Genomic DNA, 20,453 nt, shown 5'->3' with positions numbered 1-20,453 from the left:
AAAAGGAGCGGGGGTAAAGAGGCAAATACATTTGAGAAACTCAGGGTTAAAAGAGCTTTACAGATTTCTTGATTGAAGGACTTCTCAGAGCATTCAGTGTGCTAATATAATTTGTAAATCCCTAAGGCTGTGTTTCTTCTGCTAACAGTACCTCTAAGTGACCTGGGGAGCCGTTTGAAAACACTGATTGATCTCCAGGCTCCACCCCATTCCAATTAAACCAGAATTCTCCAGGTGCAACTCAAACATTTATTTTTTAAGTTTTCCAGGTGATTGGAAGTGCCGCCAAGGCTGAGGACCCAGTTCTATGGAGGAGAGTGGTGTGTAATTGTTGACTTCCTTTTATTTCACAGAGTACCTGCTTAATATCTCATGTGGTAAACTCTAGCTTAGAAAATACTGAGACAAACTGTCAAAATACCCCTAAAATTCCAATAGTTTAGGCCCAGCTCACATTTGCTAGACTGCTTTGTGGCCCAAGAAATAGAAAAAAAAATTCCCTTGTCAGATTGAAATAATTTTCCTTTAAAATCGTATTGCTTTCTCCAGAATTTTTATGTTGAATTAAAAAACCGTATTGCTGAATTTTACAGGAAGAATCCCGGTCTATAGGTCACATTTCTGAGCTGCCCCTCAGTATGTGCTGGACAGCCAGAACAAGAATCTTTACCACATGAAGCAAAGCAACAACCAAAAAAGCCAGGATTTTATATTGAAATAGACCTATTTAAATGTCAGGAAGCTCAGAAGGGATCAAGACCACATAGAAACATACATACATACACACACATACATACATACACACACACCCCAATACATAACATTCTTCTGCAAATACAGGATTTTAAACTTTATTTTTCCTATTCTTATTTTAATTTTTTTAGAGATGAGGTCTCACTATGTTGCCCAGGCTGGCCTTAACTCCTAGCCTCAACTGATCCTCTCACCCCAGCCTCCTGAGTAGCTGGGATTACAGGCATGAGCCACTGTGCCCAGCTAAAGATATCACTTTAAATAAAATGATCCCTCAAAGCTCATGGGCAATTCTGTGAGATGAAGATAATTTTAAAAATTGAGATATAATTCATGTATCATAAAATTCATTCTTTTAAAGTATACAATTCAAGAAATTAAGTTAATTTGAGATACTTTGAGTCTCTGTTTCCTCATCCAAAAAATGGCTATAATATCGCCAACCACCAGTGGAGACTGGTGTGAGATTAAATGATATAAGGCCACAAAGTACCCTGCATATCATAAGAGCTCAGGAAATTAACTTCTCTTCTCTACAGAGAATGCAAGCTTCTCGTTAGAACAGATCTTTTTTGAGGGCGAGGGTGAGAACTCTTTCATGCAGTTGGTGATGGGCTGGAATGAGCACCCTGAAAACACTGCTTGCCTCATTCCCTTCACATGCTAAGAGAAGCAAGGAAGGGTTGGGAGCCCAAGACCCAGAATGTTACCTGCAATGTATCGAATCTCAGGTAAGCACATCATGAGATCAGGAAAGCGGTTCGGCTGATGTGTGTATTTATATTCAGTAAAATCCTGGCAAATGTACCAGTATCGTTTGTTCAACTGTTCCAGCTGTGAGGCACTGGTCAGACCCCTGATATCTGTGGAAAAAAAAAAAAAAACATACACACACACAGGGAATGGGATGGGCATTCTAATGTGGAAGAAACACCAGCTCCTTAAATATGTGCATCTTTCAACTAAGTTACTAAACATTGTCACAACAGGAGATCTTCTCTGATAGGGAGGAACTAAGTTCTACCTAAGGGAAGAGAAATAAGAGAGAGAGAGGAAAAAAATACAGAGGACAGTAAGCAGACAGAGCTCCTCGAGGGCTAGGGCTTCTCTCAACTTCATATCAAATTCCCTAAAGAACCAGAGAATATCAGAAAACACTAAACAAATGACTGAATAACCTACCTTTACAAATTAATCCTTCACAATATCTTTAAATTTGCCCTTCGCTGGAACCAATCAGAAACCTTGCCAATACCTACACATTCACGCTTGTAACACACACACACACACACACACACACACACAGCACCCTCCTATGCACTTCTGTTCTTAATCTTCTTTCTGGGCTGTCCCTCCATTTTTTTTTAGATAGGGTCTCACTCTGTCACCTAGGCTGGAGTGCAGTGGTGTGATCAACAGCTCACTGCAGCTGGCTCAATAGATTCTCCCACCTCAGCCTCCTGAGAAGCTAGGACTATAGGTGTGTGCCACCACGCTCAACTAAGTTTTAAAATTTTCCGTACAGATGGGGTCTCACTATGTTGCTTGGGTTGGTCTCAAACTCCTGGGCTCAAGTGATCCTCCTGCCTTGGCCTCTCCGTGTTGGGATTACAGGCATGAGCCACTGTGCCTGGCCCCTCCATTTTTTCTAAATAGATCTCTCTCTTTCTCTCTCTCTCTCTATACACACACACACACACACACACACAGACACACACACACACCTTTTTATATATAGAATATGAACATAAATATTCTATATATAAATCTTACCCGCCCTTTGAGGCTCAGCTCAGATTTCTCCTCCTTCAAGAAGTTGCTACTGTTCACCCCCCGTCTGAGGCACAAGTAATATGTCAAGTGCCATCAGAATGTATACTTCTTGAGGCCAGAGACCTGGAGTCTAAGTGTTCTCAATGTCTTTAATGCTCAGCACAGGGCTTGGCCTAAGGGAGGCATGCAGAACACCAGATAAATACATGAATGGTGTAGAAGCAGGAAGAGGTTTGGCCAATGTAGGGGGAGAGTAGGCCAAGAGGAGAGGAGCTCTGGACTGAAAATCGGACACAGGACGAGGGCACTTGCAATGCCACAGGCAGCAGAACAGCCCAGTGCCACTATAGGAGCAGAGTACACATTAGCTACTTTGGAAAAAAGAGAATACAACCCTCCTCCCTCTACTGGTTTTATCAGCAGCTGCCAACTGCTCCTTTGCAGGTAATATTCCACATGAATCACATTTGGCATTCTTTTAATTAAAAGCCATGCTTGGGGTGTGTGTGTGTGTGTACTTGTGCACCCCTGCTCTGCCCTGTGTATTTGTGCACCCCTGCTCTGCCCTGTGTGTGTGTGTGTGTGTGTATTTATGCACCCCTGCTCTGCCCTGAAGGGGCTGTCTGAACCACTGCCAGCCTGTCACAGAGGCCTTATCTCCAATAGTTTCATCAGTCACTCTGCTCTTCTTCAGTCACTGGTAAACTTGGTACATATTTAAAATGACGCATGTACTGTCCTTGGTGTCTGTGTGCAAATGCATTAAAACTGACTAAACAAAGCGAATCCTCTTCCTTCCTCTATGAGTTATAGAGATTGTGGCATTTCAGTTTGAAGAAAAAAAAAAATCCAAAGCATTCCCGCATTCCCTGTACTATAAAGGGTCAGGGTGATGACAAGGGGGTGCACAAGTCTTCCTGGATTGAAACCCAGATGGTGTGATGGATTGTGTGTGGCAGTCCTGAGGGTGAGGAGGGGTGAAACAGGAGGGCAAATGCTCACTGCCTGCCTCCCACACTGCAAAGGTCCCTTTTCCCACCCCAGCCACTCACCTTGATTTAGGAAGTTAATTGCTTTCATGCAAGCATACTCCTCGTTGCTGACCTTTAGCTGATGGAACTTGTGATAGAGGTAGATGAGCCGCTCGATCACCTCCATCCCTTCATCACTAAATCTGGGGAACAGACATGGGTGTTAACAGTTGGCTGTGACACCAGTAGGGGCCAGGAAAGGGCAGCCAGAGAGCTCCTACAGCTCCTTAAACAGGCTGAGCTTGGGGGAAATGGGATCCAAAGCCACTTGGGAAGTACAGGTAGATCCATGCTTTGTCTACAGGCCAATGTAGCTCATGCAAGCTGCTTTTCCCAAGGTCAGGTAGAGTCAATCTAGGTTCAAATCCAGCTCCATCACACACAAGTTATGAGATCTTGGCAAGGTCATCTGACCCCTCTATGCTTTGAGGTCCTCCTCTGCAAAATGATAATGCTTGCATTCTTGGGCTAACAAGGGCCCAAGAAGGTCTGGAATATAAATGTGGAGAAGTACAACATTATTAAGATACAGCTATTGTTGAGATTCAGCCTCTGCTATCAATGGCAGCTGCCATGGTGACTCTATGTGAGCCTCTGCCACACTGCAAAAAAAGCTGCTGATTGATTTGCTTGTGTTAACTGCTTCCAGCAGAGCTGAGGTTATGCATAGTGAAAATTTTTATTGGCATCCCTGACTTTGGCAGGAGGGAGGAAAATGTTAACTGAGTTTCCATACCATGCCATCCTCTGTGCTGGGCACTTTGTGAGCATTATCACATTTAATTCTCTCAACCCTATGAGCTAGGTGAGATAATCATCAGCACTGTACAGATGAGCAACTGAAGTTCAAAGAAGGGAGGGGTCTGGTCCACAAATACAGTTAATTGGTGGACAGAGTACGAATTTGGAACCTGAACCCAGGGCCTTGGTTTTTCCAATATCTAAGGTGGTGTACCCTAGCAGAAGGGGCTCAAAGCCCCCATGCTCCTTTCTTTGGGTATAGGAGTGAGCTCTCTGAGGAAAGACCAAGTTTTAGGCAAAGGAGCCCCAGGCTAGGCCACCTCAGGGGATTAATGTTTTGGGTATACTTCATACCAGAGATGGAGATACCATAAAATCAAGGAGGCAAACACTTAACCAGGAAGCAGGAGTTTATAAAAGAAGAGGTCAAGTCTGGCCTGAGTCATTCTAGGAGTGGCCTGGCTAGTGGGCAGTGGGTCCCAGATAGGCCTTAAATATAGCTCAGTCACAAAGAGAAGCAGCTTAGCTTCAGGCCTGCTTCCTGGTGAGATCTTCAGATCTGCGCACTACAGACCTGTGCCAGGCCAAGAAGGCCCTATCTGGATAGGGTCCAGAACACCTGGGGATGAACTATTGCTTTCTGGAATCTACTGCTTTCTGTGTTAACTTTGAAGGCTTTGCAGGCTTAGGCTTTCTGGACAAGCAGGACACTTTCTCTTGCTTGGGGAAAGCCTGGCTCCGGTTGGGGCCAGAGGCTCCTGCCCTTTTTAAGCACCAAGGGGAGCCTCAGCAGCAGGTAGAACTAGTTCTCCGTATCCATGGGTTCTATATCTCTGGGTTCCACCAACTGCATCAAAAATATTTTTTTATAAAACAATACAACAATAAAAAAAGACAAATTTTTAAAACACAGTATAATGGCTGGGTGTGGTGGCTCACACCTGTAGTCGCAGCACCTTGGGAGGCTGAGGCAGGCAGACTGCTTGAGCCCAGAAGTTTGTGACCAGCCTGGACAACATGGCAAAACTCCATCTTTACAAAAAATACAAAAATTAGCTGGGCATGGTAGTGCGTGCCTGTGGACCCAGCTACTCGGGAGGCTGAGGTGGGAGGATCACCTGAGCGTGGGAGGTTGAGGCTGCAGTGAGCTGTGACTGTTATCACTGCACTGGCCTGGGCAATAGAGTGAGACCCTGTCTCAGAAAAAAAAAATAAAACAAAAAACAAAAAACCAAACCAACCAACCAACCAAAAAACCTAAAAAAGAAAAAAAAAACACCCCCCCCAAACAAAAAACCAGTGTAATAACTATTTACATGGCATTTACATCATTTATATTGCATCCAGTATTATAAGGATTCTAGAGATGATTTAAAATATACAGGAAAATATGCATAGGTTATACACAAATACTGCACCATTTTATATGAAGGACTTGAACATCTGTAGATTTTGGTATCCATGGGGGTCCTGGGAGCAATCCTCCATGGATACTGAGAGATGACTGCACATGCAATTTGGAATGCTGACCTTTGGCCTTGGCATGGCTCCCAGTATGAGCTGGGGATTCTTTTAGCTGATTTGAGCTACTATGGCTGACTCAGTTTCTCTGCACCTGGCCCAATGGCTTTTACAACTTTACTGATACATTCCCAGCCTGGCCGATAGATTCATATTGAATAACCACAATAACCACCTATCTATAATACCGTTTCTACCACTCTACCATTTGTTGAGTGTCTGCTACCTGCGAGGCACATTAAGTATCCTACATTTAATCTTACTGATATTCCCAATAAATTCACAGAATGGATACAAATCATAACCCCCTTTGTTTACATGTGGAAATGAAGGCTCAGGGAGTTATTTACTGAGTCTCTATTATGTATTAGGCCTTTTCATATGCATGCTTACACTTTACCTTCCTGATAACCTGGAAGGATACATAGTAAGTATCACTTCCATGTTAGGGATGAGGAAGCAGAAAAAGAGGTGGCTACCCCAAGGTTGCACGGGATGTAAATGGTAGTGGTGGTGAGGCCAATGTTCAAACCTAGGTTTTCTAATTCCAAGCATATGGACTTTTCTCAGCACTACACTGCCTACCCTTGATCCTGTCTTGTTCTTAGCTGCTACCTGGAAAAGGCTAACCACATACTACCACAGGGGACCTTAGGAGTTGTGTCCCCACAGCAACTCAGAGCAGGGCCCAGCCCTGGGAGGATGTCAGGTCTGCTACAGTGCACAGAACTGCCCCTGCAAGTGCCTCCAGGATGCTAAGACTTGCAGGAGGCAGTGTGCCTGGGAGTGAAGACCACTCCTCATCATAGCACTGTGTTGGATATTTATGTTCTTGAGAGTGGGAAAAAAAGTTCTTTACTGCCAATTTCTTTCAGTATCTGCCTGGAGGGGTGGGGATGAAATGGGGTAGGGCATAAAAAAGGAGGACACAAGGGGAGAGGCAGTGTCAGCATCTGTCTGGTGGCCGAGTATGTAGCAAGCAAAGATAATGCTCTGTCCTTTAATCAGCAACCCCTTGCCCCAAGTGTTCACTCTGGCACTCCAGACCCTGCAGGTGTGTGGCTATCAGCCAGACCCCTAGCCAGGAGTGCCAAACCTGTTCCTGGCTGACTCTTGACCTGAGGGACACAAAGGAGTTCCCAAGTGCCTGGCCTGTCCATATGCCCTAGATCTGCCCTTTCTCTTGGGGACAGCACATCCCTCTTTTCCAAAATTCCTCCAACAGGCAGCCACCATGGACCCCCAGCAGTGATGGGGGCTGGCAGCCAGCCTAGCAGCCCCCACTCAGTCTCCACAGCCTGACTGCAAAGCTTTCCTCCACACCCCGCATCCCACCCCTTGATAAACAAAGTTGTTCTCTGTTCCATGGGCCTGCCTTTGCCTGCAGCCGTGCCTCCTCCACATCTGCCCACTCCAGTTTTAATGCCCCTGTATTCACTGTCTACAAATTATCAGCATTCAAAGCCAGAAAGTTGGACAAACACACCCATTCTTCTTCTAGGTTCCCATTACCCAAGCATGCTGGGACAAGGAAAACATTCCTGCCAGGATCCCCCAAACCACTGGACCATTCAGTCAGCAACTGAAACTGACACTATGTAAGTTATGTCCCATTAAGGAGGCTGAGAGACTCAGTTGTCTCTTTTTCATTCATCTAAATGCACCTACCCCCAGGAGTGGCCATCAGCCACAACCTTAGAGAAATTGCCATCTCAGCACCCATGTACAGACTCCAAGATGAAAACTAAGACTAGTTTCAGGACAAATTCCAGAAAGTCAAACCTTTTGAAAATGCTCTGGGAAAATATGAATTTAGTATAAGGCAATGTTAAGGAGGCTGGACATTGAAGCACAACAGATACAGGTGATAAACTTAGCTCCATCTCTATCTTGTAGCCTTTAATTTTCACCTCTCTCAACCTCATGCTCCTCATCTCTAGAACAGGGATAATATCAGTGCCAGTCACACAAGGTAGCAGTAAGAATTCAACAAATAATGTATGTAAGGCACTTAAGATAGAACTTGGCATAATTGTTAGCTGTTATCATTACAAATAGCATCATCATCATCTCTCCCATTATTGTATCAAAAATAAAAGCCTGTTTCCTGAGCCTTATAGTTAGGCAGGGAAGCTGGGAGGCAACTTTCCAGAGATCTAGCAGAAATGGAGCCGGTGCTCATGAGATAGAAGTGCCCATTAAAGCCCATCTAGCTCAAGGCATCTTCTCCTGAGAGGAGTCTTGATTAGGGCCAGGAGCAGTCACTGGCTGGTGCTACAATCTGCTTTAAATCAAATTCACCCGGTTCACTGTCTGATAACAGTGTGATTAAGGAATATGGGCACCATAAATTTGATTCAATATTTGAGAAGAGAAAAGGAGGTGATCATGTATCATCTGGGAAAAGCCTTTCCATGACAGCAGGAACTCACTTGCACTCAAGAGTTGTGAAGAAGTAAAGGCCATCTGGGGGAGTGGGAGCAAGGCAGTAGCAGGCAAGGTAGGAGAGTGTTATGGCCAATTACAGACTCCACAGCCTGGGTGTCTAGCAGAGCGGTTACTGCTTTCCAGTGGTTCACCTGACTCTAGAGGTTCTTCCACTTCCTATGACCTCCTAGGCAGTCCTACATGCATCTCAGACTCCACAGACACCTAAACCAAACTCAGAGTTACTCATCTCCCATCCTGTTCTTCCCTGCTCCTTCATCCTGGCTAAGAAAATTGGTGCCCAGCTGCCTGGCTAGTCCAAAAAATCAGCAGTCATCACCAACATTTTCCACTCACTGAAGTCCCACTGACTTTATCTCCTTGACATCTCTTGGCTTTGTACTCCCCTCTGTCTCCACAGTCACCGCTGCTTTGTCCAGGCCTTGTTCTCCTTTACCTGGGCTATAGAACAGCCTCCTTCCTACCCAGCCACCATGCTCCAGTCTTGTCCACGCCAATCCATCCTGAACTTTACTGCCATAGAGATCTTTCTAAAATGCAACCTGACTGTGTAATTCCTTCACTTAAAAACTTCCCAAGATTTAATACTATTTACACAACAAACCCCAAATTATTTAGATTGACATTTGAGCACCTTCATGACCTGTCGTGCCTGTATCTTTCTCTCTAGTCAATTCTCCCCTCATTTCTCTGTCTTAGATACATTCTCTTTATACCCTAAATCCACAGAATTGCTTTTGATTCCCTGCACATAGCAACCATCCAGGATCTCTAACTTCTGGGACTTTGTGTTATCTCCTGCCTTCCTTCCTTCCTGTTCTCTACAATGTACCTAGAAATTCCCACTTCAAGGTGCAGCTCAAATGTCTGTTCCTCTGGTAAGTCTTCCCTGACCCTGCGAACAGACGTACTCACTCCTCGGTCTATGCTTGTACAGCTCTCTTCAGATGCCCCGCCATCTCCACCAACACAACCCTGCACTGTAAGCTGTATCTGCTTCTTTTTGCCTCCCAGTCCCCTAAATCAAGGATAGGGACTCTGAGTCAGAAACCATGTCTGCATCACCTGTGATCCCAGCTTCCTCCCCACAAAACACATGATACTTAGTAAATGGCCATGGAATCAGAACTAACATGTTGAAGTTTAACTGTTATTTTTCCATCGATGGATTCCACAGTAGAGTCCTAACAACAAATCCATTCCTATTCTCAGAACCCACTTGACAGCTCAGCAGCAACACATGTTCTAAAGACAGCAACGTTCAATAAAACTTTATGTGATGATAAAAATGATCTTTATTTGTACTAGTAGCCACTCGCCATGTGGCTACTGAGCACTTGAAATGTGGCTGGTGCAAATGAGAACTAAATTTCTTATTTTAATAAATTTACATTTTAAAAGCCACATGAGGCTAGTGGCTACTGTAGTGGACGGTACAGCTTTAGATCCTCCTTGATCAGAAAAATTCCTACCAAGGAAGGAAAAGTTTCCTCACTACTCCTGCTGTTATTGACTTTTGCCTTGGTCTTGGGGCTTAAGGGACTGGCTACAGTGAGATAGGATGCCTTATGAAGCTCAAAGCCAAAGAAAACCCTGTACTGCCAGTGACCCCTGCCTGCCTGCAGAGGGCCTGGGCAAACCCATTACTCAGAAGTGGAGTCCAAAGGCTGATCTTGTAGTCCCAGGCCAAACTGGTAGATTCCAGGCACCCAGAGAGGCTGGGCTCCTTGGGCCAGCTCTGCAAACCCTGACAGCATCAGAGCAGGCTGACTGCTATCCAAACACCCCTATGGAGCAGAGTTATGGAGCAGGAGACAGGAATTTGATGGAAACAATGAATTAGAGTCTCTGGACAAGGGGTTAGGTCAACTGCAAAATCAGATATCTCTATTTACCAGACAGAGTGTCAGCTGGGTTCAAAACTCTGTCATTTACAGATCACCCTGAAGGCAGTAAGCATCATTAATAAGGAAATACTAGAAAACAAGTACAGAGAGTCAGCAAGCTGACTCCTCCCTCCCCTAGCTGTGCAAAGGGCCCTTGCACGTCTTGGAGTACTGTTCTCTGCTTGAGTCTTGGCTTGTCTTTATGCCACAACTGGGTGGGAGGGGGAGATGGACCCCAGTTCTGTGAAGAAAAGTGTAAGGGCTGCTATTTCCCCTCTCCAATTTTCATGGATAGGGCGTCTTTTTTTTTTTTTTTTTTGAGACACAGTCTCACTGTGTCACCCAGGCTGGAGTGCAGTGGCGCAAACTCGGCTCACTGCAAGCTCTGCCTCCCCGGGTTCACGCCATTCTCCTGTCTCAGCCTCCCAAGTAGCTGGGACTACAGGCGTCCGCCACCATCCCTGGTTAATTTTTGTATTTTTAGTAGAGACGGGGTTTCACCATGTTAGCCAGGATGGTCTCGATCTCCTGACCTCGTGATCTGCCCGCCTCGGCCTCCCAAAGTGCTGGGATTACAGGGGTGAGCCACCATGCCCGGCCAGGGGCACCTTTTCTTTTCTCCTTCTTGGTGCCCTGGAATCCCATGACTTCCAGTATTTTGAACTGGCCAATAAAGGTCATTTATTGAAATGTCTATTTAAATACAAATTAAGCATTATAAGACTTTTTTTTTTTTTTTTTTTTTTTTTTGAGACGGAGTTTCGCTCTTGTTGCCTAGGCTGGAGTGCAATGGCACAATCTCAGCTCACTGCAACTTTCACCTACCAGGTTCAAGCGATTCTCCTGCCTCAGCCTCCCGAGTAGCTGGGATTACAGGCATGTGCCACCACACCTGGCTAATTTTTGTATTTTTAGTAGAGACAGGGGTTCTCCATGTCAGTCAGGCTGGTCTCAAACTCCCAACCTCAGGTGATCCGCCTGCCTTGGCCTCTCAAAGTGCTGGGATTACAAGCATGAGCCACGCGCCTGGCTATAAGACTTTTCATATGGATTAACAAGGCAGAAAGTCATCTCAGCAGATCATCTGTCTTGATTTTAGGGGTCAGAAAATATGGCCACCCTGTGCTCCAGGTCTGCAGAGTAAATGAGTAAAAAGTGTGCTTGGACAGGCCCCAGAACAGCAGGGAGACGACCCACTCTGGACAGGGAGGTTTTAAGGATACTGGCCAGCTGGGATAAAATTTTATGCCAGAAAATGACAAAGAGAGTATCTCAGTCTTTTAGTCCTATCCTTTCAACATCTCACCACATGTCAGATGGAGTCAAAGAACCTAAGCTTTTCAGGCAGGCAGGCATATGCTCAAATCTAAGGCTCTGGATTCAAATCCCAAACTCTTACGGGGAAGTCTCTCTGAATTTCAGTTTTCTCATCTATAAAATAGGCACAACACCACCTATAAGGCTGGAGGCTGTGAGAAAAAAAGAAGACAATTAAAAATATCTAGCCTAGGCTGGGTGCAGTGGCTCACGCCTGTAATCCCAGCACTTTGGGAGGCAGGCGGATCACGAGGTTGGGAGATCGAGACTATCCTGGCTAACACGGTGAAACCCCGTCTCTACTACTACTTTTGTAAATATACAAAAAATTAGCCGGGCGTGGTGGCGGGCCCCTATAGTCCCAGCTACTCGGGTGGCTGAGGCAGGAGAATGGCGTGAACCTGGGAGGTGGAGCTTGCAGTGAGCCAAGATCGCACCACTGCACTCCAGCCTGGGTGACAGAGCCAGACTCCGTCTCAAAAAAAAAATCTAGCCTAGTGCCTGGCACACTATAGGTACCAAAATGACTCCTAGGTCTCTTTCTTGGATTGTAAACTCCAGTTCAGAGCCTCTCTTGCCTTGTAGGCAGAATTTATATTTTCATTTTTCCTGGATGCATTATCTCAGTAATCCAAGTATAATAAAGATCAGCTGGGTGCGGTGGCTCACACCTGTAATCCCAGCACTTTGAGAGGCTGAGACGGGTAGATCACTTGAGGTCAGCAGTTTGAGACCAGTCTGGCCAACATGGTGAAACCCCATCTCTACTAAAAATACAAAAATTAGCCAGGCGTGGTGGCAGGCACCTGAAATCCCAACTACTTGGGAGGCTGAGGCAGGAGAATCACTTGAACCCTGGAGGCAGAGGTTGCAATGAGCCAAGATCGCGCCACTACACTCCAGCCTGAGCGACAGAATGAGACTCTGTCTCAAAAAATAATTAATTTTTAAAAAAAATTACAGCTCAGCATTCTGCTAAGCTTGAATGCATAAAATGTATTCGTAACAACCATCTTACTGGGGAAATTCTGTTATCACCCCATTTTACCAGTTCAGAACCTGAGGATCAGAGACTTGGCCAAGGTCACAAATCTAGTCAGTGGCAGAGTGAGGATTCAAATCCAGGCCTATGAGGTGTAGTGCCTATCCTCTGAAGGGCCAGGCAACTCTGCCTTACAGGGATGACAATTGTTTGGTTGTTTGGTATTTCTTCCCCAGCCAGGAGCCCTCACCTGTGTAGCTCTTCATCGGAGGGCGAGTACTTGGCAGTAACATCAGCCAGTTCCCCAAAGATCTGCTTGCTGTAAACGGTGAGGGAAGACAGCAGGATTAGCTCCTGCCATGTAGAGCTCAGGAGGCACGTGTAATCCTTGATGGAGAGCTCGCAGAAGAAAGGCAGTTTCTTGATCCAGGCAATCTGCCTAAAGAGCAGCTCGTCGGCCAGGCGGCAAAGCAGGGCAAACAGTTCTGCCTGTGTCACAGCATATCTGAGGGGCAGGGACAGGGGAAAGTCACTTCCATTGGTCGGAGGGTGAGGATAAGGGTACAGAGAGAAGGTAGTCCCAAGGGCACAAAGAGACCCTGGCAATGGGCTCCTTGCTCCATGCCCACGGGTCTCCAGTTCCATTCAGTGTGATTTTATGATAAAGGGGGAGGGCTGAGGCCAGCAGCAAGTTCAGGGCTGGAGAGGTGGGTCTGGTAAGGAAAGGCTGCCGAGGGGAAAAGAGACTTAGAAATGTGTGCAATTGGCTGGGTGCAATGGCTCATGCCTGTAATCCCAGCACTTTGGGAGGCCAAGGCAGGTGGATCACTTGAGGTCAGGAGTTCGAGACCAGCCTGGCCAACATGGTGAAACCCCATCTCTACTAAAAATACAAAAATTAGCCGGGCGTGGTAGCATATGCCTGTAATCCCAGCTACTCGGGAGGCTGAGGCAGCAGAATCACTTGAACCTGAGAGGCGGAGATTGCAGTGAGCTGAGATTGCGCTAATGTACTTCAGCCTGGGCGACAGAGCAAGACTCTGTCTAAAAAAAAAAAAAAAAAAAAAAAGAAAGAAAGAAATGCGTCCAGTTGTCAGGGAATATGACTTTCATTGTTGGTGTTCGCTAATGTTCCACGTCTTAGAGAAAATCCAAGTCACTCCTGTTCAAATTCTGGCAATGGAACTCTAATGGGGTGGATCTGATGCCCACCCAACAAAGGAACTGGCACAAAAATAAGCCTCGCGTCCAGACCACTGAAGAGAACAGAACAAGTTCAGAAGCTTTTTCTGCTCTCACTCCACCCCCTGGTGGTGAGTTCAGGAACCAGCATTGCTCAGCCTTTCCTTTAAGATAAAGCTGGAATAAAAGGGGCCTTTGAGACCATAGACTCACAGACCCAAGAGTTTCAGCTTACTTCCTCTCAAGGCCCCTTGCCAAGACTTTTCCTCACACTCCTATATCTAAATTTTTTTTTTTTTTTTGAGACGGAGTCTTGCTCTGTCACCCAGAGCTGGAATGCAGTGGCACAATCTCGGCTCACTGCAACCTCCACCTCCTGGGTTCAAGCAATTCTCCTGCCTCAGCTTACTGAGTAGCTGGGATTACAGGCGCGTGCCACCACACCTAGCTAATTTTTGTATTTTTAGTACACACGGGGTTTCACCATGTTGGCCAGGCTCGTCTGCAACTCGTGACCTGGTGATTCGCCCACCTAGGCCTCCCAAAGTGCTGGGATTACAGGCATGAGCCACCATACCCGGCTTCCTACATCTAGATTTACAAAGGGTTTGTGTGACCTCCTTGTGGGTAGTTATTTTAATCTCCTCTTCTGAAACTGGAAAGTAGCTTAAGAAATCTCAGGATACCTTCCTGGGAGGTCTAAGCTTGATAACACTCAAATCGCTTATGCTCTAGGCCAAAGGAGTAATGGATGCAGCAACGGGTAGGCCCGAAGGCTGAACTATTATCTCCTCAGGTAGAGTTGACTAAAGACTGAAAGAATACTCCTTCCACCCATCAAGCCTGCACTTAAAGTGGTCACATGCCACCAGGCTAGCCATGGGGATGCTGGTGAGGGGTGCAGACAGGCTACAACCAGCTAGGGCTTTGTGAAGGAGCCTATATCTGATATATAACTATTTCCAAAATTACTGCTCATCTCCAGCATGGAAGTGCTCCGACCCATCCCAGGACCTGGCTTACCTAGGCCCAAGCAGAAACAAATGCCCTTCTTATCTCAATTCCATAGGAACTGGAAAGTAACCTCAACTCCATGAGAAAGGATGCTTAAGGAAAAAATAAGAGATCACTGGTTTCAAAGATAACCACAGATTTGGCCTCTGACACTTGAGTCATTATCCCCCCAACTCATTCTGAAGCCACGGGTATAGGAGCCAGGGAGCCACTGGGTGTGGGGTAGGGACACTTTGAGACTGCAAGGGGCCAAGAAGGGCAGAGCTCACTCACCCATCTTCGATCAACATGGGCGTGCCCAATGGTTCCAGGTCCTCGGCTGATAACAGCTGGTGAATCAGACTGTATGACTGGGGATCCAGGCTGCGAGCTTGTGGGGGCAGAAGTGGTGAGTGGCCAGAATAGCTAAAAAGGTGCGGTATATATTGGTAATGTGGAGGCACAGACATTCCCATGTACTGTTCCCTGAATGCCATGAATCCATTTAGTTCCACAGACCTACTGGAGAGAAAAGTCTTGCGTCAAACAGAGGCATGGCAAGTCTAGTAATTACTCAAAGGAAGTGAGCCAGAAGGTGACTTTAGGTATTCTTTGAACATGAGGTATGTGTCTTCATCAAGCCAGGGGGCATAATTAATAGTTAAATTCATGTCTCTCCTACTAGATTTCCATCTGTAAGACAAAGACTCTATGGGTATATGAATGTTGGGGTCACCACTGGACACTCAGTGCATGGCAGAGTAGCTAATGAATAAATATTGGTTCAATGAATTCTTTGTATAGGTGCCATGTCTGGACAGTTTTTTAACAGATACGTGTAGACTATGATGACAAAGTGAGTATTTGTATTATAATACTGCTAGGAAAACTAAGGCACAGACAGGCTAAGTGCCTGGCTAGGCTACAAAACAAATCCAGCATCTAGCAAGGAACCTGGCATGTGGCAACAACCCCCTAAATAGTCCAAGGAAAGAACAAACGAAGGAGCACCTGAATGGGATAAAAGCTTTAATTAAATATGGAGACAAAGGTAGATTTTTGCCTTTCTTTCCTTTCTTGGAGAAAGCTAACCACTCTGTTAACTAATTAAAAAAACAAAACAAAACCTAAGCCAGCCACAGTGGTGTGCACCTACAGTTTCAGCTACTTGGGAGGCTGAGGTGGGAGGATCACTTAAGGCTAGGAATTTGAGACAAGCCTGGGCAACATAGCAAGACTCCATCTCTTTTTTTTTTTTTTAAAAGTACTTAATTAAAAAAAAAAACAAAAGACAGAGTCTTGCCATGTTGCCTAGGCTGGTCTTGAACTCCTGGACTTAAGCCATCTACCCACCTTGACCTCCCAAAGTGCTGGGAATACAGATGTGAGCCACCATGCCTGGCATCTCTTAAGAAAAAAAAAATCCTCCAGCTTTTGCCTAAATGTATCTCCTGTAACTGGGGTTGGCAAACTTTGGCTTGCAAGCTAAATCCAGCCCACTGCCTATTTTGGAACACAGCCATGCTCACTGGTTCACATAATGTCCATGGCCATGGCTGTTTTCACACTACAAAGGCAGAACACAGAAGCTGAGATCCAAACCATTAGGCCCGGAAAGCTGAAAATATTTATTATCTGGCCTTTGCAGAAAAAGTTTGTCAATCCATATCCTATAAGAAAGGTTTCTGGGGAAAGGAAAGCTTCCCTAATAGCTGAAGGCTCTATTTCACACTCGACAACTAACTAAAGATATGCTTGAACCAAGAGTTTCTAAGTTTGTATTCTCTGATAGCAGCAAATTTGACTGGCTTAAAAAGCCTTCAATGTTTCTTAAAATTTATAAAGTGAAAAACATTGACTCTTGTGAGACAGAGAAATTATAGTTTAATTCAAAACTGTCAAAAAGGTTTATTTCAGTGATAAATGAGGGAAAATGGCAACATTTAAAATGTTATTCTGTTAGGTGAAGAATGCATGGGCATGGATAGAAGCTATAGCACTTTATCAGTCTGCAGAAGAGACCACTGACATTTTCAAGGTCTTTAGCATAAAAGGGGCTGGGAAACACTGTTTTCAATCATCCTGACCCCTACTCCAAGAGTCTGAGGGAGCAACAGTACAATGGCTGAGACAGCCTGGCAGGGATACTCAGCCAGAGGTTTTCTGGAGGTCTCCCCTTGGTGGGGGATCCCTAGATGATGACCATGGGTTTGCCTTAAAGCTCACCTGGAGGACAGTGTGGAGCCTGGTGAGGGCTGGTTGCTCTCCGAGGCCCTGTTCCCAGGGGAACTGTGGTCACTATCACCATGGCTGCTCCAGTGATTGGCCTCTTCCTCAAACTCCTGCCCAGACATGATCCTTTCGATTTCTTCTTCTGATATCTTTGACAAGGAATTGAGACATGTTAGATGGGTGCTCAAGACACTCTCTGTTCTTTCTTCAGGACTGAGAGCTTATTTAAATCTCATAGGATTTCCCAGAAACCTAGGTTCCCTCTCCTCCATCCCCATACTCCCAGCCTCTCACTAATCTTAGGACGGCGTGGCTTCCTTCCTACTGGCACCATGGCCCTTCGTGGCCTTCCTCCTGCTCATTTACGCTACTCTCAAGCCGTGAAGCCTCAAGGTTCTTTCAACTCCTTTTTGTCCTTGAGGCTATTCTTTTCTAACCCTGAAACACCACTCCTCAATGACAATCTCCTACTTGCCCTTTAAGATTCAATTCAAATGTCACCTCTCACCAGGCATGGTGGCTCATGCCTGTAATCCCAAAACTTTGGGAGTTTCAGGAGTTCAAGACCAGCCTGGGCAACACAGTGAAACCCGTCTCTACAAAAAATAGAAAAATTAGTTGCGCCTGGTGATGCATGCCTGTAGTCCTACCTACTCTGGAGACTGAGGCAGGAGATTCTGGCCTAAGCTCAGAAGATTGAGGCTGTAGTGAGCCATGATCACACTAACCCACCCCAGTCTGGGTGACAGAGCAAGACCCTGTCTTAAAAGAAGACAAAACAAAACCAAACAAAAAACTCCAAATGTCATATCCTTTGTGAGGCTTTCTATCACCACATTTTGGATACTCTCTTCAACAAATAGTGCTGGGAAAACTACATCCACATGCCCTGCCCCCACCCCCCAAAAGACGTCGAACCCTTATACCGTTCACAGAAGTCAACCTCAAAATAGATTAAATATTTAAATGTAAGATCTAAAACTATAAAACTCCTTGGAGAAAACACAGGGCAAAATCTTCATAAAACTGGTCTTGGCAGTGATTTCTTGGATGCAACACCAAAAGTACAGACAACAGAACAAAAACAGCCAAGTGTGACTACATTAAACTAAAAAGCTTCTGTGCAACAAAGGAAACAATCAACAGGGTAAAAAGATACCCTATGAAATGGGAGAATATATTACCATACATTTGATAAGGGGTCAACATCCACAACATACAAGGAACTCCCATAACTCAGGAACAGAAAACAAAACAAAACAAAACCCATTGAAAAATGAACAAGAAACTTGAGCAGACATTTCTCCAAAGAAGACAAATGACCAATAGGTATATAAAAAGATGCTCAATATCACTTATCATCAGGAAAATACAAATCAAAACTTGAAGATATTACCTCACACCTGTTAGGATGTCTGTTATATGTAAAAGAACACAACAACAACAAAAAAACCCAAAAACAAACAAATAACAACCAGTCCAGAAAATAACAAGTGCTGGTAAGGATGTGAAGAAATGGAAACCCTTGTGCACTGTTAGTGGGAATGTAAAACGGTGCAACCACTATGGAAAACAGCATGGAGGTTCCTCAAAAAGTTAAAAATAGAACCAACATATGATCCAGCAATCCCATCTATGGGTATTTATCCCAAAGAACTGAAATCAGGATTGTGAAGAGATTATCTGCACTTCCACGTTCACTGCAGCATTATTAAAAATAGTCAAGAAGTGAAAACAATTTAAGTGTCCGATCACAGAGAAATGCATAAAGAAAATGTGATATATACATAAAACACCTTAAAAAAGAGGGAAGTCCTGTTATATGCTATACCAACGGTGAACCATGATGACATTACACCAAGTGAAATAAACTAGTCACAGAAGCACAAATACTGCATGATTCCACTTTATGAGGTATTTAAGGTAGTCAGACTCTTCTAAGCAGAAAGTGGAATGGTGGCTGCCATGGGCAAAGGGAGACGAAAATGAGGAACTGCTGTCTAATGGGTATAGCATTTCAGTCATGTAAGAGATGAAAAAGTTCTAAAGATTTGCTGTATCAGAGTGTGCATATAGTTAACAACTCTGTACTGTATAATTAAAATTTTGTTCAAAAGGTAGATTTCATGTTATATGGTTTTAACTTCTGCCATAATAAAAAAGAGCAGCTATTAGTCCAGACCAAAACACAAAAAGAATTTATAAGACATATATATGACTTGAATAACAAGAATAAAAATGTTTTAGAAAAAAAGAATAAATACAGCAGAGTTGGGAGTCACACAGCCTGATTGAATGTATGCTGTGCTCATATGATAGGAAATCCCCCAAACATCATCAGTGTATGTCTTAAGACAACTCCAAACACCTTTCTTTCATTCCCTCACATTTATCTGGCTAAATCCTATAAATTTACCCAGTAAATATCTCTTGAGTCTATTCTCTCCCCTCAATCTGCACTGCCATTGCTCTGCTTCAAACTATTATCTGTATCTCTTGCCTGTACTTCTGTGAAAACCTTCTGCTTTCTCTCTCCCTCAGTTTCACTCACCCTCACCTCACTCCTCACAAACCATTTCTACCTGCTAGAATGATCTTTCTAAAATGCAAATCTAAATAAAACCTTTTAGTGGTTGCCTCTTGGCTCATACCAGTAACAATAATAGTTTTTTAAAATTTTATTTGTGGTAGAGACAGGGTCTGTCTTGCTATGTCGCCCAGGCTGGTCTTGAACTCCTGGCCTCAAGCGATCTTCCTGCCTCAGCCACCCAAAGTGCTGGGATTACAGGCGTGTGCCACTGTTCCTGGCCACTAGTAATTCCTAAGGCATGCTCTCTGCCTACTAGTGTGCCAAGGGATTCACCTGATTGGCAGAGATATATCCAATTTTCTACTCTCATGAAGCTCTTCTGCTGGCAAGTAAGAACAACAGGTTAAGAACAAGCGGTGTAGGCTGGCCCCACAAAGACTACTCCTAAGGAGCTGTAGTCAAAGACAGTTGAAGGCCACTCCCTAATGAACTGATTCCAAATTCAAGGAATCTGCCTTATCTTCTGCCACTCTACTACATGTGCCCAATGTTCCAGCCTAATTGAACAAACTCCTTGTCATAGAGATTCATCGTTGGGTCTTTTCACAGTCTATTTTCTTGAGTGTCTCTAGTCCCCAACCACGGCTCTAGCCCAAACAGAATAGATGCCCCTCCCTCTGTAGTCCCTGGGCATCCTCTGTTACCTCTCACCTTACTATGATGTCTGTTTACCTATCTGTTTCTCCCATTAGACTGAGTTCACAGTATAGGGCCTGGAAGAGCAGGAACTCAGTAAATGTCTGTGGGATTGAATGGGGGTATTATCATTCCTACTCTACAATAAGACAATAATATTCTGCTGATATATTTTTTAGATGAAACGAACAAAGCAAAGTAGTCTTGCTCATTTCTGCCAGGCTTAGTTATCTATAACCTTAAGGATTGATCAAAAAGTCCTCTGGATGGTTCAGAACCATAACTGGGTTCACTGTCTGTGAAATCCTTAGGAAAGGCTGAGGGATCACAGGAAGAGCTTTAATCATTAACTTACGTATTTAAGATTT

The 20,453-nt window shown here is 44.7% G+C and overlaps 1 protein-coding gene across 12 annotated transcripts in view; it reads right to left on the bottom strand.

Moving 5' to 3' along the window:
- The window catches only part of NR6A1 (nuclear receptor subfamily 6 group A member 1), a 258,389-nt gene that overhangs the window by 5,999 nt on the left and 231,937 nt on the right, over nucleotides 1-20,453 (bottom strand). For 9 of the 12 annotated variants that reach the window (XM_055271123.2, XM_055271127.2, XM_055271132.2 and 6 more), the window contains 5 exons: nucleotides 16,854-17,008; nucleotides 14,922-15,149; nucleotides 12,703-12,957; nucleotides 3,579-3,700; nucleotides 1,464-1,616 (listed from right to left, as the gene is read on the bottom strand). In XM_055271123.2, coding sequence (XP_055127098.1) covers nucleotides 1,464-1,616; nucleotides 3,579-3,700; nucleotides 12,703-12,957; nucleotides 14,922-15,149; nucleotides 16,854-17,008 — 913 coding nt within the window. The remainder of the gene's footprint in view (nucleotides 1-1,463; nucleotides 1,617-3,578; nucleotides 3,701-12,702; nucleotides 12,958-14,921; nucleotides 15,150-16,853; nucleotides 17,009-20,453) is intronic. The other 3 variants (XM_055271126.2, XM_055271129.2, XM_055271131.2) reach the window with 1 other exon arrangement.

The sequence above is a fragment of the Symphalangus syndactylus genome, chromosome 3, assembly GCF_028878055.3.
Source record: "Symphalangus syndactylus isolate Jambi chromosome 3, NHGRI_mSymSyn1-v2.1_pri, whole genome shotgun sequence".
NCBI classification, from domain to species: Eukaryota; Metazoa; Chordata; class Mammalia; order Primates; family Hylobatidae; genus Symphalangus; species Symphalangus syndactylus.
This window is presented reverse-complemented; position numbering and strand designations above follow the sequence as displayed.